This window comes from Penaeus chinensis, chromosome 10 (genome assembly GCF_019202785.1).
Source record: "Penaeus chinensis breed Huanghai No. 1 chromosome 10, ASM1920278v2, whole genome shotgun sequence".
NCBI classification, from domain to species: Eukaryota; Metazoa; Arthropoda; class Malacostraca; order Decapoda; family Penaeidae; genus Penaeus; species Penaeus chinensis.
This window is the reverse complement of record NC_061828.1, coordinates 18,039,009-18,056,508: the sequence shown is the minus strand read 5'-3', so window position 1 is coordinate 18,056,508 and position 17,500 is coordinate 18,039,009. Positions and strand designations below refer to the sequence as shown.

At 47.5% G+C, this 17,500-nt stretch overlaps 1 protein-coding gene across 5 annotated transcripts in view; it reads left to right on the top strand.

Moving 5' to 3' along the window:
- LOC125029401 (IQ motif and SEC7 domain-containing protein 1-like) overlaps window positions 1-17,500 on the top strand; it is a 427,743-nt gene that overhangs the window by 308,282 nt on the left and 101,961 nt on the right. Inside the window, exon 1 of one of the 5 annotated variants that reach the window (XM_047619241.1) lies at window positions 9,976-10,629. The exons of the other annotated variants lie outside the window; for them this stretch is intronic. Coding sequence (XP_047475197.1) covers window positions 10,559-10,629 — 71 coding nt within the window. The 5' untranslated portion in view covers window positions 9,976-10,558. Of the gene's footprint in view, window positions 1-9,975; window positions 10,630-17,500 lie in introns of those variants that run through there. 5 annotated transcript variants of the gene reach the window in all.

Sequence of the window (17,500 nt, the reverse complement as noted above, 5' to 3'; positions counted from 1 at the left end):
CAGCCTGAAACGTTACCTGATGATTAGCGAAGCCTTTGTGTGGATTTGGGAATAGTGTGTGTGTGTGTGTGTGTCTTGGATTTCTGAGTAACAGGAAGGGCGTGATGACTTCGTGTTAAAGTGAAATCATGTGATGAAGAATATATACCCAAGAGCAAGAAATTTATGCATTGTTTTTTGTTTTGTTTTGTTTCCATATTTTTTCGCATATGGGAGAACGTGTTTGTGAAGGGATGATCATATCTATAAGCACAGTCGTCATTACGCATGACACATAGCCTGCTTGATATTCCAAACTCAACAAGTTCCACATCTTGCACCCATCAAAGTGTATTCCTGACTATTTAAAGCCTGTAAACATCCAGACCAACGCAGTCACTTGCCGCCCATCTAACACACCCACCCACCCACCCACCTCCATGCGACCTGTTTACAACGTCGACTGCATACACACCTCCTTACCGACTTTGGATAATGTGTATTTGTTTATTATGATATTTATATGTATTTTTTTTTTTTCTGCCTGCATTTTTCTAGTTTTTTTTCCCTGCAGTTGCCCTGTTTTCTTCACTTTCTTCCATTTTCTCTGCGAAAGTTACCATAGATACCCAAAGAGATGCCCGTATGGTGACCCAGGTGCGGTGACCCAGCTCTCCAGTGGTCAGCAGGAGCGTTGCAGAATACGCACACACGCACGAATACGCACGCACGCACATACATAGGCCCCCTGGGTGTTGGATCCCCGCCAAGACGGCCCGCTACGCTTGTGTCTTCCATCATAATGTTTACTTGGAGAGACCTTATCGCCTTGGAGAAGGCCAGGCCGAGGGTTACGTTCACTTGGGACGAAGTGATGGACGTGTCCGTTCAAATGCAGGCGTCAAGGCTGATACGAAATGTGGTTGTGGGCTCGAACTGGAGTATTGTTGTTGTTCATCCGCACTGGGGTACTGCTGTCCGTTCGGAGCAGAGTCATGTTGTTGGAGTCATATTAGAGCATTTTTGATGGGTCAGTCGAAGCAGCGTGGATCTAGGGCGATTTAGAGTATGGTGTATTGGTAACAATTAACTTTTTTTGTTAAGGCCTTGTTGTGTGCTCTGTTACTCTTTTGAGTTGGTCCATTCATATGCCACTCATACCGCTGTCGCTACTGAGATTGACACGGGGGCGTAATGGGTAATGGGTAGCTGTATGGAATTCCTCAGCAGCAGTTGAGTCTCGCATGATATGTGGACACGATCCTTTGACGTGATATGCAGGTGAATCTGTATTTGTTCGTCTGTGTTCGTTTCTATGGATATGTTTATATGCTTATTTAGATAACAAAATATAATGAGTGCAATGTAGACGTTCCTCATTCACGCTTCTCCACATTATTCCGGGAAATGTGTCGGGCGTTCTTTGTACGCTATCTTGTATCACGCAGCAGTGGGGCTCCTCCACTTGTTTACAATGCCCTTGTGAACCCCCTACCAGGATGTAGTTCTCATGTAAACATGCTTGTGTCACGTACACACCGCCCAACGGCGGCCGCGTCCTTTTCCTCTTCCAGCCTGAGGCCGCCCACCATACACCCACACCCACAACTCGAACCCAACCCAACGTAAAACCCGCCCTTCCCCTCCTCGTTGCCGCTGCCACACTACACTCCCAGTGTCTCGGGGCTGAAGTAGAGGAGACCCTTGTAGTAAACACGGAGATCAAGTAGAAGAGTCTCTTCCCCCTCCCCCCTCCCACTTCGCTCCTGTCCCCTCCTCGTGACATAAGGCGATCACTTGGAGAGGATCTGTTACCCTTCTCTGTACAGATCACGCCGGAAACGAGGCAGTGAAACGCCTTGTCGTCACTGCTTTCTCATTGCAAAAACCTCCGTATTTTTTCCGCTTATTTAGTTTATTTACGTATTTAGTTTATTTACGTAATTATCTCGGCTCCAGGACTATCCTCACCATACTTCCTTCGGCACTGCCGTAGCCCCACCACTATCTCCCTCTTTTCCTGATCACAGTCTTATACTCTGCTGGTCGCCTTGACACTGAGCTCCCATACACGTGTATTTCTTATATATAAGCCTATGAGATATGGACGTCTTGTCTGGTTTAGAAAATAGATGTCAAGGTTTAGTAAGGTTTCCTAAGTGTGTCGATATAGCCTGTGTGAGCGCTGGCTGTTGGGGGCAGTTCAGGATCGATAGATTGATGTGTAGGATTTATTTACAGAAGAATATGTGACGACCTTAGGGACGGCTTTGGTTTTTGTTGACATGGAGGAACCGTGATGTCAAGCGATGACATAAATAGGATATTTCCCTTTGATTTTTCCTCTTTGGAGGATCTGGGTAGTTTGATTGCTATTTTCTGGAAGGCCAAGAGCGCGAAGAGGCGGTTCGGGTGCGGTACTTTACAAAGGGAATATGAATGCGAAGTGATCTGTTAATGGAAGTCAGAGTTCCCCGTTGTTGAAATAATTTTGAAATGAATATCTCTTATTGAATGAAGCGGAATGCTCCACTTAGGAAATTTAACGGCGGTCCTTCACGCGATGGGCTGCTTTCTGCCACCATTACCACGACCCGTGGCTCCATTTCCAGCCGTCTGTCACCACCATCACCGTACGCCAGGGCGGACCTGCACCTGGCAACGCTGATTCACAGTCCCTCGTCACTCTCCCTGGTTCTCTTTAAACCATCAGTTCCTCATCACCAACACCACACTGTCATCGCCATAATACCGAGAATCTTCCACTATAACCGGAAGAAACTCATCAGGCTGGCTGTACATCACCTCTTGCCCTGGCTGCATCCGCCGGGGCAGCTCACGCTGGCCGCGGCGAGGTCGCAGCAGAGGCCTATCATAATCCCAGCGAGGTCTGGGGGTCACCTGTCATCTTCACTACTAGGCCTTCGCCAGCGCCTTCTATGGCTCTCTCTTTAAGGCGAAGCGAATCCTTGCAAATCGAGGCATGTGCTCACTTGCATGACAACGGCCTCCTCTCTGGCCATTTTTATTTTCGTTTTCAGTTTCCTTGTTGTGTACGTATTATTTGCATAATTACGTATGCAAATGACCGTGTCCTTTGGCGTGTGACGTGTGTGGGAGTAGTTGCGTTGAATTGGGTGTTTCGATGTTTGCCGGGGTTAGTTTTAAAGTTGGCTGTGTTGATTTTGTTGTTAGTTTGCGTTAATTAGGTGTTCGGCTGTGGTGATGCACTCTCAGGGGTGGCCATTTCAATGCCTAGATGCGGTTATTTGGCTGTACATTTAAAATTTGATTTGGAAGTCCGTATGTTGTTGGATTTTGCATTCAGATTCAGAAGTCAAATTGAATACGTGCATGTATGTGTGTGTGTAAATGATTAGATAAATGTTACCGATACTCGTTTGGCTGTGACAGTTGCGATGCGATAAAGCGAGAGGCGAGCATTTGCGAGCGTGACGTGGCAGAGCGTGTGAAAATGCTGTGGGTCAAGGCTGTGACAAACAAAGCTTCGTTTGTGGGCATGTGGGTATCAGGATCCCGGGGAAGTGGGGAGGGGAGAGGAGAGGGGATGGGCGCGGGCTGTGGGCGGAAGAGGGAGCATGAGGGCGGCCCGAACCCGTCATCATCACTCGAGGCCAGATAACGTCTCCCTCAACCAGTCGCATCCGCATGACACTCGGGCGCGTCCTGTGGTGGCCACGTTGTCTCGAGAGGGTCATCTTGTTCCTGCCTCGAAGGATGGGCACGCGGGGCACCTTCGGCTTGGGTCACTGTTGGGCTGGCCTGTTTGTGTTCAGATTAGTGTTAACGGTTGTGTTTGCCTCGGTTTTCTTATTGTTGCCAATTTCTGCTTTGTTGCTACGGTTGTTGCCAATGTTATTGATATATATATATATATATAAATATATATATAAATATATATATATAAATATATATATATATATTGTTATTAGTATCATATTCCATCAAAATATTCTTATTCACCGAGAGACGCAAGAATGTTCCAGAAGGCATTTCTTCAACGGAAATCACCTCCCCATTTGGGCGGCGAAGTTAGTGCAGTGTGCTTCCGCGGCGCGACGTCCCCCACGCCCGCCCAGCGCACGAGCCCCGCGTCCGGCCAAGAAATGGGCGACGAGGATGATGCGGTGGTTTTCGATTTACGATGTTGTGCTGCTATGTTACTTTAGTAGCCTGCGATGGCTTCCCACTGCGGCGCCCCGCCATCGGGTGACAGTTATGAAGGCTAGAGAGAGTGCATGACGGAGTGGACTTCCGTCATGCTCGGTGGACGGCGTCTTCGTTATGATTTCGTTTTTGTTTTTGTTTTTACTCTGAGAGCCAGAGAGAGAGTTGGAGTTGGAGTTGGGGTCGGGATGGAGAGAGAGAGAGAGAGAGAGAGAGAGAGAGAGAGAGAGAGAGAGAGAGAGAGAGAGAGAGAGAGAGAGAGAGAGAGAGAGAGAGAGAGAGAGAGAGCGCGCCAGCGCCAGCCTCTGTCGTGTGGAAACTGTAATGTAATGAGTGGCGGCGCCGGGCGGTCCAGATGGCAGCGGTAATGATCTCTCGAAAGTAGTTATTCGATGGGAGTAGTTGGCGTGTGATGCTGTCGTCGCTCTCTCGTTTCGTCTTACTGTTGTGCAACGCCAGCTCGTTAGAGATATTGATATCTATTTATTCAGTTCTTTTTTGGTAGATGCCTATTATTCTACAAAATAATTTGATTCACTGTTTATGATAGTCTTCCCTGTAATGGTGTGTTGTTAAGGTGTCACGGGTACGCGAGCACTTCGTGCAAACAACCCGCGCCGGACATCCTGTAATGTGTCCCTCCCTCACTCCCACCTTCATTCCCTCTCTCCCTTCCTCTCTCCAGCTCTCCCTCTCTCCCTTCCTCTCTTCCTCTTTCCCCTCTCCTCCTCCTCACTCTCACCCCCTCTTAGCCCCGTCCCTCACCCCCGCCCCTTCGCAGCCCCTTCGCAGCCCCTCCGAACCTACTCTCTCCCTTTATTATCCACATCCTCCACCTCACGATCTCGGCAACACACACTGATTCACAGGAATGAGCGTCTTCCTTCGCTGCCTTCATTTTCTACTTGGCTGCTGCGCGTCCAGGTCTCGTCCGTTCATTTTTTTTTTTTTCAATATGGGGGGGCGGGGGTAAGTAAGCTCCCTTTTCCCGGGGGGGGGGGAGTTCAATCTTGCTTCGCGGCCGGATGTCTCCCTGTGCGCCTCCAGCTCCTTTCCTCCCTCCTCTCCCGCCGGTCTTTTGCGTTTTCCACGCTTATTTTTCCCCATCTTCAAAGGATTTTCCGTTTCAACCTTTCCGCGAACTATAAACATGTTGATTAGATCCTCCGCTGAATGTTATTTTCCATCGAGTCTCCTCGTGTCGTTCTGATCCTCCATAGGACCTCCCCCCCCCCCTCAGGCATGCCCTTTTCCCCCCCACTCCCCCCCGCGGTGACGTGTTAAAAGCTTTATTTCTCCCCCACTTCCCTTCTCGTCTCTTCCCTTCCTTCTCCTACCCTACCTTCTTCCCCCCTCCCCTCCCTTGCCCTTCCTCCCCTTTCCTTCTCTTTCTTTATTCCGTCATTCCTTTCTCTTCACTTCTCTTTTCTTTCTTCGTCTAGTCTTTTCTTTTCTCTTCTTTTCTTCTCTCCGTTTCCTTCCCCCCACCCTCAGTATAACTTCCCCGGATGTGGCCGGGCAAGCTAAGCTTTCTACCTGTTTGTATGTAGAGGGCGCGGGGGCGGGGGTGAGGGGGTGCAGAGAAGGGAATAATAAAACACATACATATAGTGCGGTCAGGGTTACGTAACGCGGGGAGATAGCTCGCGTTACTTTTACTACATGGTGATCGTTATGGGCTTATAAACACGAGGGAGAAGAGAACGCACACAAACTGACGCACATCTCTCGAATAGCTGATGTTGATGGACTATGGTAAGAGCTATTTGTAGTGTGTGTAAATACAGACGAAGGAGAAGAAAGAAGAGGGAAAGGGAGAAGGAAAGTGGAGGAGAAGGTTGTGGTTGTGTAGGCATAGATATATATATATATATATATATATATATATATATATATATATATATATATATATAGGCTTAGGCATAAGCACAGGCATAGGCATAAACGTAGGCGTAGGCACAGGATTAGGCATAACAGGAGGGAATGACGAGGTGAGGCAATAACAGGCCGAGATAAAGGAGGGGGAAAAAGTGGGGGAGTTTCAGGGCAAACAGTGGATGGTAAGTCTGTGTTGGTAGACGGAGGCAGCAGGCACGGTTGATGGTCCGGGTGGGGGTGGGGGTGGGGGGGGATCGCATTACCTTTTTGTCCCTAAAGTGCAGCAGGTATAAGCATGGCGTCCGTATGGCGTCGAGTACGAACAGATGGAAGTTAATGCGCTTGTTTCGAGGTCTGATTACGAAGGTGTTTTTGTCATACACCTCTCATATACGAAGGAGTGATTATAGGAGCGTTCATCAAGCAAAGTAGTCCATGCTGATTTTGTCCGTGCGTGCTCAAAGGGCGAGTCGAAGTGAGAGGATCCGTCGTGGGCGGGTCAGGTGAGGGTGACACGGCCGATGAAGGCTGGATTGACTATTGTACGTGAGCAGCACGGACAGGGGCGCGTGTAATTAGTGAGGGGCGTGACTCGTGCAGGGAGGGAGATTGCCTCATTCGGAAAATCTGAGCGAAACGCGGTTTTCTCTCTCTCTCTCTCTCTCTCTCTCTCTCTCTCTCTCTCTCTCTCTCTCTCTCTCTCTCTCTCTCTCTCTCTCTCTCTCTCTCTCTCCCCTCTCCCCCCTCTCCCTCCCTCTCTCCCTCCCTCCCTCCCTCCCTCCCTCCCTTCCTTCCTTCCTCCCTTCCTCCCTTCCTCCCTCTCCCTCTCCCTCTCCCTCTCTCTCTCTCTCTCTCTCTCTCTCTCTCCTCTCTCTCTCTCTCTCTCTCTCTCTCTCTCTCTCTCTCTCTCTCTCTCTCTCTCTCTCTCTCTCTCTCTCTCTCTCTCTCTCTCTCTCTCTCTCTCTCTCTCTCTCTCTCTCTCTCTCATTCCCTCTCTCTCTCTCTCTCTCTCATTCCCTCTCTCTCTCTCTCTCTCCTCTCTCTCTCTCTCTCTCTCTCTCTCTCTCTCTCTCTCTCTCTCTCTCTCTCTCTCTCTCTCTCTCTCTCTCTCTCTCTCTCTCTCATTCCCCCTCTCTCTCTCTCTCTCATTCCCCCCTCTCTCTCTCTCTCTCATTCCCTCTCTCTCTCTCTCTCTCTCATCCTCTCTCTCTCCTCTCTCTCTCTCTCTCTCTCTCTCTCTCTCTCTCTCTCTCTCTCTCTCTCTCTCTCTCTCTCTCTCTCTCTCTTTACTGAAATGAGAGATAACCAGACGTAGACAGACACAGACAGACATGAAGAGTGAAACGGAAGTGAAATAAAAGTAATGAGGTCCTCATTAAGTCTCAGAAGTGAGGGGATGGGCAGGAAAGCCGACGGAGATTGGCAGGAAGCAAGTAGGTGTACTTAGTCGCAGTAGAGTCTTGCCTCGCTCCAATTCGCCTCCTGATTTCGGGCGGCGGGCGCAGTGGTCGCGCGAAACTGTGACACGGTGGGAGGGCACGGAAGCACGGACGACGGCGCACGCACACTTCCTTCCGTCAGTCATCTACAAACAATGTCACTTTATTACTCTCATTCGTTTCTCGATCACGTCAAGGAGGGAAAGCTTTTTATTCTGAGAATCATAGCTGGAGCTGGGTTGCACAATGCTCCACCAAAGGTAATGGTGCATTCGTAATTTTAGTGTTTTAAGGGAAACGGACTAACAAACAAGCATCGCTGCTGAAGTTTGTGGAGGGGAAAACATTGCATAAAATTTCTTGTCATTCTGAAAGCACAGATTTTTGCTTGATTTGCACAGATTCCTGTGTAGTTTTATGGACCATTACCCTAATGTTTACAGCGCAACGTCAGTTTATCAGGAAGCTATTCTAACATTGCAGGCGTTTGGAAAACCGTGTAAACATTCCATTTTCTTTGAACGTTGATGAATTTGGATAAACATGACTTCTGCAGATTTTGAAGCGTTTTCCTTAATGTGAACGACGTCATTCTAGTGGGTTATAATGTAATCATTCAGGAGACAAAGTTGCTTAATACTTTAATCGCTAGGTCATGGTCGTGGAATCAAATTTTCCTTGTTTTGATGCGTTAATTGTTTCTTGACTGGTACATGTAATCCCATGGAAGTAGCATGATCACGGGATTTTACGAAAGATTTATATTTTATTTTCTCTATAATTTATATTAGGAAGGTGAATTCTTGATTACAGATTTATTCGTGTATATTAACTGAATATCGAATCCTTTGGTACGTAATGGCATATTTGTGTATACATATATTCAAATACAATACATATTCTTATTTTTTTGTCCGTATTCATATATGTAATACCAGTAAGTTTCTGAGTGCATATTTCTCATTATATCCTCATTTCTTTTTTAGTATGCTTACCAGCGTATTTTTACTGTGTCCAATATATTTTCCGTAAAGTGAAACCATAGATGTTTGTGCTCAGTTTTCGAAAGCTAAGAGTTTCTGAGACGTAAGGCTTCCAAGGAGGTTATTTAAGTTATAGATTTGAGAGATAGGATGGGAAGTGGGAATGGGGGAGGTTTGTAGAGAAAGGCCGGGGGGGGGGGGGGAGGCGGCTGTTCATAGGTCATAGTCATTGGACAGCGCATGTGTAGGAGATTGGGTGAGATTTTCATCTCCAGTGCTACGTATTTCAGTTTAAGAAGGATATATAGTAGAACGAAAATTCGAGGGAGGAACTCTGGCGCAGCAGGTAAATCAGCTGTTGCGAGGATCTCCCTCCCCTCCTCCGCCTGCCTCCGCTCTCCCTCTTCCTCTCTCGCTTCCATTCTTCCCTCTCCCCTTTCCTGTCTTCTCCCTTCCTCCTCCCTCCACCTACCCCTCTTCTCCCTTCCTCTTCCCCCCGCCTCCCCCTTCCTGTCTCCCCGCTTCCTCCCCAAGAGGTGGTGGGCGAGAGGTGCTTTCGGGAGGGAGCAATTGATCGGCCGTGTGAAGGGGAGGGGGAGGGGGGAGGAAGGGGAAGCGGGAGAGAAGAGGGATGGGTGTTGATGTTGAGGAATTCATGTGACATTTTGTCCATCTTGCCTCGCTCCTATGTGAGGAACGGTGTCGTGGTCACTTGTCACACATGCTACATTTGGAGAGGGGGAAGGTGGAGGGAAGAGAGGATAGATAGATAGAAGTAGAAGAAAAGGAAGAGCATATTGAGAAAATATGAAGAAGGAGTAGGAGGAACAGAAAAAAAAAACGGATGGGAAATGACAAGGGTGAAGGCAGGAAGATAAGATTATAAAAATAGTTCAGGTTGTAGGGCCAGATGAAATGAAGAGGCGTTGTCGATGAAAGATCCTACGTCCTGTATCCAGACGTGTGCGTGGGAGAAGGAAGACGAGGCGTAACTTCCTCCGTCCTCGTTAATATTAATTTTGATTTTATTCGTCGTCATATTATTTTCCCCTCTTGTCGAATGTTTTCGTCTTGCTTTCTCATCTCCGTCCTTCTTATCTACTCTTTCACTCGTACAGCATCCACAGCATTTTTATTAATGCTCATGGTACCTCCTCCACACCATCGCCATCGACTTGTTGTCAGGCAGTCGAGGTGGCACATGTTATCAAGTGTCACGTGTGAGGTTGCGACAATAAACTTGAGAAATCTGCGATGATTTTCTTATCTTCTCGCTTCTCCTCACTTTCCTCGCCTCTCCTTGCATTTCCTCCCGTTTCTCCCCTTCCTTCTGCGTCTCCCTGCGGAGTGCGCGATACGAGCGCGGGTGACGTCCCTATACGAGACGTGGTGACGTCTGTGTGGGCGCGGGCGGTGCTGGTCGCGTGATGGGCGGTGCCTCGGGACGGTGGCACCGATGTCAGTGAGTCGGCGAGCGAGCAGGCAGGCGGGGGCTGTGTTGTCGCCAGCTCGGTGCCACGGACGGACGGACACTGCTCGCGACGTCCTTACGTTGGTGAGGGGAATGGGATGGGAGGAGACCAAGGGCAGTTGGTGATACATTCATTGTAGTTAATGGATGACTGTATGTAAGGTAGAGGAACGGTTACAGATTATAAAGGGTATTTTTTGTGATTATACAGATTTCTTCATCATTAATCTCGTTATTAACGGTAGCGGAATGTCAGTGCAAGATCCACGAGTAGGCCTAACGCGTGTGCAAGCTCTGTGATGAGGGACAGAGGATACTGAGGAAAAGTGACGTGTTGAAACATCGAACGAAGTGTAGGCGTTAATCCCGATGGTGAAGCCCGCGGGGGACCATGTGTAGCGCGAGTGACACCTGGATACTGTCACCTGTAGCACCTTCCACGCGCACGCCCACCCCCCCCTCGCGCCCCTCCTCGTCTCACGGCTGACCTTTTGAACTCGCCTCCCCCGCGACCGCTGTTGACCGGGGCGAAGGACACGAGAGCGAGCGGGAAAGCGGCCGAGGGTGACCGGGGTGACCGAGGGGAGAGTGCGAGACAAGGGACGGAGGACACAGACGGGATGAAGGTGCCGCTCAAGATCCGCAGGTTCTCCCTCTTCTCGAACGCTTCCGCCTCGCCGCCCCAACCCAGGTGAGTGGATCCTCCTTCGCACGGCGCCCGAAGGAACCTGCTTCCTCGATGACGCATCGCCGGGGACTAAGGGTTGATGCCTCTATGTTCTTAGGGCCTCGGCAGGTGAGGTTGCGTAAGCACAATTGCCCAGTCATCTCCGCCTTGGACTCTGCTGGTCAACCTCGTCTCACGGACTCGTTTAGTCACGGGCGTGAGGGTGTGAATGGGGCAGCGGATATGCCGCCTATGACCCAGCTTCTGAGTTCTTTCGTGCGACGTAAATTTTAAGTCACTGCGTGTAAATTGTTCTTATTTATTTAATATATGATCTGTATTGTTATTTCAGTAAACGCCTCTGCACGTTTGAACTGGTTTGTTTTGAGAAATGAGAAATGATAATCAAAGAAATATATATTTCCTCAGGGTCAATGACCTAACCGTGATGCAAGTGTCTCCGCGGCCTCGGAACGTTCACGAGGCCTCCAGCAATACGGAATCGCATATCCGCAATCTGTTTTTTGAACAACGAAAATAACAAATAAATTGTGACATTTATACACTTAGGACTTTTTCAACTTTTCATTAGTTAGTTAATATGCCAACAGGCCAGAATTCTAATATAATTCTGGTTCTAAAGTGACAGCTGTGTTGGAGACAAATCCGTCATATTACAAAGTGTAGATTTACACACGTTCTGTTGAAATCAAATTTATGAAACGATTATGACAAATCCAAAACGTTAATCACCTCGAATGTGGCACAAGAGGAGTCACCCCAGCGCAATGCAATCGCAGCCTCCAGCGCGATTCGATCCGCTCCATTTCCGTGCCGGTTAAGAGAGAAAGCAAGGGAAAAAATCGAAAGCAGCACCTGAATATGTTCTTACGACGGTTGTGGAAAATGTCAGTGAGGCGTGAATCAGATGGCTGGATGGGGGAGACTAGGCTAATAAGTTGCCATAGCAACGCGGCTCTCCATCTTGGTCTCCGGCCGCCGTGCACAGTAAACATCCCCTTTTTTACGGCAAGATATCAACATGTTTACAGAGTCATTCTCGCATGCATTTCGTCTCCATTCCTTTTTCTTACACATATTCCATTCGCCGAGTTGGAGGTCATCTACGTATGGCGACGTCTGAGGCAAAATCTGATTTGCACATCCGGGAGATGCGTTTTGGCTCAGGCGCGTTTTGGCGAGTTCGCATGGCGCCGCGCGGTCTGGCCGGATATTCGGATGTGTGGGGGGGGGGGGGGGAGATTAATGTAATATCAGAGGCTCATCGAATGGCGGATTAGGAACTGGTTGCGTTAAGTGCGGAACGAACACTGGGTGATTTCGTTGATTACAAAGGCTATTATGAGCCTCGGATGTATCTGGATCTGTTATCGTAATTTGCAATTTGCCAGATAAACAGGTAGAGACGAGAGTTAGAGGCAGCAGGAACAGTGCTGTGTGGAATAGCGGCTGTTGCATGGTGTAAGCCTATTATCATGCAGGGAGAGAATTCCTGTAATATTGCATGTATTGATCTACTTACAAAATGTATGTCATTTGTTTTCTTTCGAAAAATTTAAATTTTTTTTCTTCTTCTTCAGGTGAGTTTTGTTCACGAGATGAGTGAGACGACGCGCGGTTTTTAGGGTGAGTCTCCCAGGAGCAAATGATGGACGGGGAGCAATGATGGCGTCTTCCCGCGGTCTTATTCGCCGTCGTGTTCGTTTGTCTCTTATCGCCCTTGGCTTCATCGTTAGCTTTTGCTCGGCACTCTCTTCCTGGCCATCTTGTTCACTATCATTTACTGTGGCGTTCTTTTATGCGTCCCTTTTTATTATGGTAAAGTGTGGATTTAATACAGTGCCCCGTGGCATGGAAGGTCGTGTTAGAGACGAGAGTGCCACGCAAAGGCTCCACTGGCACTCCCCAGGTCATTAGAATGAGTGCCACCTTGATGTCTTTTTTTTGATACGTATGAACTACTTTTCTGTTGATAATCATTAACTGCATGATGTTCCTTCTCTTTGGCCGGGTCACGCGGGGATGGGGGGGTGGGGGGAGCCCACACTTGGCGACCTTGTGGGGATCAAGTGCGAGGTGAAGACGGTGGCGCGGGAGTTCGTTTCGAGTGAGAGTATCGATAGAGCGAGTACCTAAAATAAATGTTCAGTTACGGAAGTGCAGAAACGTGTAAACGTCCTTGTTTCGTCATGTAACTTGTGAATAGATATTGCGTATGTCTGTGGGCGTGGGCGTTGAGGGTACATGTGCCTGGTCGTGGGCGTGGCACATGTTAGGCGCTGACTGCACGCTATCTCAAGCTAAACCAACGGCTATTATGTCCTACCGGCCATGACAAGGTCACAGGTTTAGTGTTTTCCTCTTTTCTCTTTATGTATTCTGACTTCTTCCTTCGCGTTTGTTTATTGCACGCACGCCAGGCGGACATTTTGTACTGTTATGTAGATTATTTACCCTGTTCTACGTTGATACCCCCTATGCAGCCTGGCTGTGCAGCTTGTCTTTTCGTAGTTTCAGGGGAACAGTAGTTTTAGGCTAAATAACGCATAATTGTTCGATTTTGATGCCGAATCTTATGTCTAGTGTATGACATTCACACACTCACACACTCACACACTCACACACTCACACACACACACACACACACACACACACACACACACACACACACACACACACACACACACACACACACACACACACACACACACACACACACACACACACACACACACACACACACACACACACACACACACACACACACACACACACACACACACACACACACACACACACACACATTCACACACACACACATTCACACTCACACACACATTCACACTCACACACACACATTCACACTCACACACACACATTCACACTCACACACACACATTCACATTCACACTCACACACACACACACACATTCACACACACACACACACACACACACACACACACACACACACACACACACACACACACACACACACACACACACACACACACACACACACACACACACATTCACACACACACATACACACACACACATTCACACACACATTCACACACACATTCACACACACACATTCACACACAAACACACACACACACACACACACACACACACACACACACACACACACGCGCGCGCGCGCGCACAAGGCCGCTCGCGCACAAGGCCGCTCGCGCATGTGTATGTGTGTGTTTATTTGTTTGTTTGTTTGTTTGAAAGAGAGATCCGGACATACAGACACAGACACATTCACAGACACATTCACAAACAGACAAAGAGTGTGATACACGTATATACATATATATTCACACATATACACATACGTACATATAAATACACACACACACACACACACACACACACACACACACACACACACACAGATAGATATAAATGTGTTTGTGAGCTAAAATGACATCAGCGTCTTGTAGGCTGTTACACCTCCAGCGCCATGGGTAACTCGGTAGGTGTAAGAGTGAGCTCGAAAGAGAACTTCCTCTTCTGGCATCGATTTAGGCTACTCTTGAACCTGGCATCTCTTCAGAAGACATTGGGCATTAGCTGACCTAATTTATGAAATATTATTGATTTGTATTGGAGAAAAGGGAGAAGACGTCTATTACGGGAAAAAATATGTCTACTCTTTTTTTAACCCTTGCCGTGACACAGTGCATGACACATGGATTATCATCGCCTTTGTATTGGGGCGGTCGACACCAAGGTCACGACGCTGCAGTTGAACTCTGAGATAAAAGAAGGTACATGAGTTGAACAAAATTGTTTGCTTGGGGGACATTCGTGAGATCAAAGAACAGTAGTAGAGCAGAACATAAATTGCGTTCTTAGAGGCATTCGTTCACTAACAGTTCGTCGCTGGAATGCTTGGACATTACATGAGTAATTTACAAACACTGTGTGCACGTCTGTAATACTCACTCTGAAGGCGAAGGAGACCTATTGAGACAGGTCCTATTACCGATCTGATAGGATCCTATGCACTAACGGAACGTAGAGGGGAAGGTTCATTGTTGCGCTGGGACGTTGCACGTGCCCAGTGGTCCTGCAGTATTGATGTGCGTGTCCTTTTGTGTGTAGGATGAAAGGTCAAACCATTAACGATCACAGTTGCGTACTCTATTCATGGTGCGGGAACGATAATGCTGTTTTGTACTTATTTTTCTGGTATGAGGGAAGCTGTCATCTTTTGGAAGATACTATTTTCTTATTTGTCGCAGTAGGCACGAAGTAGTATTAGTCAGAGGAACAGATGTCTTCCGATTTCCGCATTACGAGTATTGGTTAATGGTATAGAGTGGAAATGGACTCGACTCGACAGTAGCAAATGTCAGAAGCATTATTCTGACTCTTAGTAGATGGATGGCGAGGAAAAAAACAGTTGATAAGAGACTAAAAAGTGAGTGAAAGAACAGTAGGATCCGATAGAGCAACAGGATAGAGCACCCGGTCGTGCCTAGGGCAGGGTCGTGTGTCAGGGATGTCCCTATGGGAGTTGCAGGACCGTGTGATGGAGAGGGCGGTCGTCGGGCCACAGGCTCTCAAGTCGTCCTGGTCGTCAGTTACCCTCGACGACTTCCGCACCTGTCACCATGTCGCCGATGACTCCCTGACATTGAAAGCGTGGCATCCGATGGCGGCAAGTCTCATAGAAAGAGGAAATTGCAAGTAAAATACATATATGTGAAAGCGAAGCGAGTGTTGCCTTCCCCTCTCTCTCCAGCGAGACCTTGCCATGCACACCGCCGCCGTGGACAGCCAATTTGTAGGTGCTCCGGCGGCTTACAAATGTAATTTTGCCGCTGCCTGAGTGCGCCTGATCGAATAACCGGCGTCGCTCTGTTTACACTGGGTACCTGGGATGCCTTTGCTGCCGAGGGTACATCTTCGAGCCATGGGTGTTTGCGTTACCAGGTGGTGGTGGTGTCGGTTGATAAAGATTTTTTTTATTCTTTCTGTCTTTTATGTTATTATTTTATTACAGTATTATTATTATTATTGATGTTGATATCGTTCCTGCTGCCTACACATTTTATTTATAGTAGTGTTAGCATTTTTTATCACAGTTCAGGGATTATTATTGACATTATTTCACCAATATTATTAGTTATATTAGTATTACTTACATTGCAACCGAATATATTCAAAGCCTAGTCAAGATAAGAGCCGTCAGATGCCGTCGATAATGAAGGTAAAGTCTACGGATATTGTATCCGTATTTCAATTAATAACCTAATAACTCGCTAACATACAAATACAAGTTTTGAACACCTGCATACACACTGTATAATATGTAGGTGTTGTTGAGCGTAAAAATCGACCCAGAAACATATAAGCTGCATGATTCATTCATCGCACACATGTAGCATGTTTATGAATATATGTAAGCGATATGAATCAGGAACTATAGACAAAAAATCCTTCAGACAAAAGCATAAAGCCTTAGACAAGAAGCCCAACCACGCCTCCCTCCGTCTCAGACATGCTTCATTATTAAGCCTTAACTTTGTTGTTTACCTTCCAGTAAAGTCACTTTGTAGACGCCCGTCTCATTAAGGGAAGCCCATATTTCAATAGTCTAAGGACACAAACACTGAAGACGTACCCCCTCCCCCCGTTGAAAGTGTTCTGCCGTAGCCATAGACTCGTCAAAGGAGAAGCGTCTCGGTTTAGGTTTAATTATTTGCTTATGGAATTTTTCCTTTACTCGAAAACTGAGTCTCTCTTCCACAGTAATGAAGTAGGTTGTTTCCTTCGTCTCCTTGTTTTTGCGACGCGGAAATTGCTGGCTTTGGCTTGCGACGATTAAGCGCATCGAAATAGCTGATGGATCATCATTTGCGATTTCGAAAGGGATCGTAGGCATGGAAATTATATAGTTAGTACTTATCATTATTATTATTGTTATTTTTTATTTTTTTTTAAGTTTGCATACCTATGTTGAATGAAAGACATAAAACATTATCATCAAGATTTGATAATCAGTTTAATGCCACATTTTCTTCTCTTTAAATTTATTCATCCCTACATGATATCGATCTCAAAGATTCCCAAACCCATCAGACAAAAAAAAGGCAAATCTATAAACTGCCGAATTTTACGTAAGACGAAACGGGTCAGACGAAATGCGCGACTGCCTCTGTCACTTCACTTTAAGGGATACAAGAAAAGTACCCTGGAACATGAGGCTTTTGTGCTTAGTGGCACTGTCGTCTAGGAAGTGGCACAGGAGAGGGACAGAGGGGGGAGGGGAACCAGCTCTCCTCGTCGCGAACCTTGTGGGGCTTTATAAAGGTTTTGTGGGTTTTCTTATAGGCGGTTCGGTAATTACAGCGTCTGGTAACTGTCGGCGAGGATCGAGGTGGGCGTGGGCGGATGGTGGGAGAGGAAATGGGATTGTCTATTAATTTTGAGGTGACACTGAGGGCGACGTTGGGTTTTGAGTTTGTTATGAGGAGGAGGATTTTCGCGGACGTGTGAGTGAGAGATGTTTAACGTCGGGGTGACTTCCTCGGGCTATTTTAGGGCGGGGGCGGGAGGAATCATGGCGGGGAAGTGTTTGAAGACTCGGAGGTAGGGAGGGAGAGAGGGAGATGGAGTGAGGGCGAAGTGAGGAGAGAGAAAGGTAGAGAGGAAGAAAAAGAAGAGAAAGAAACACAAAGGAACCGACGGCGGGAACACGAATAAAAAGGTGGCGCCGGCATCACGTGAGGTGGAGGGGCGGGGGGGGGGGGGATGCCAGGTGAAGTTGCGTCATTAAAGAGTCGTCGCACTTTTTTTTTTTTTTTTTTTTACCGTATCCACGCGACGGTTGGTGCGGGTATGCGAGACGTGTC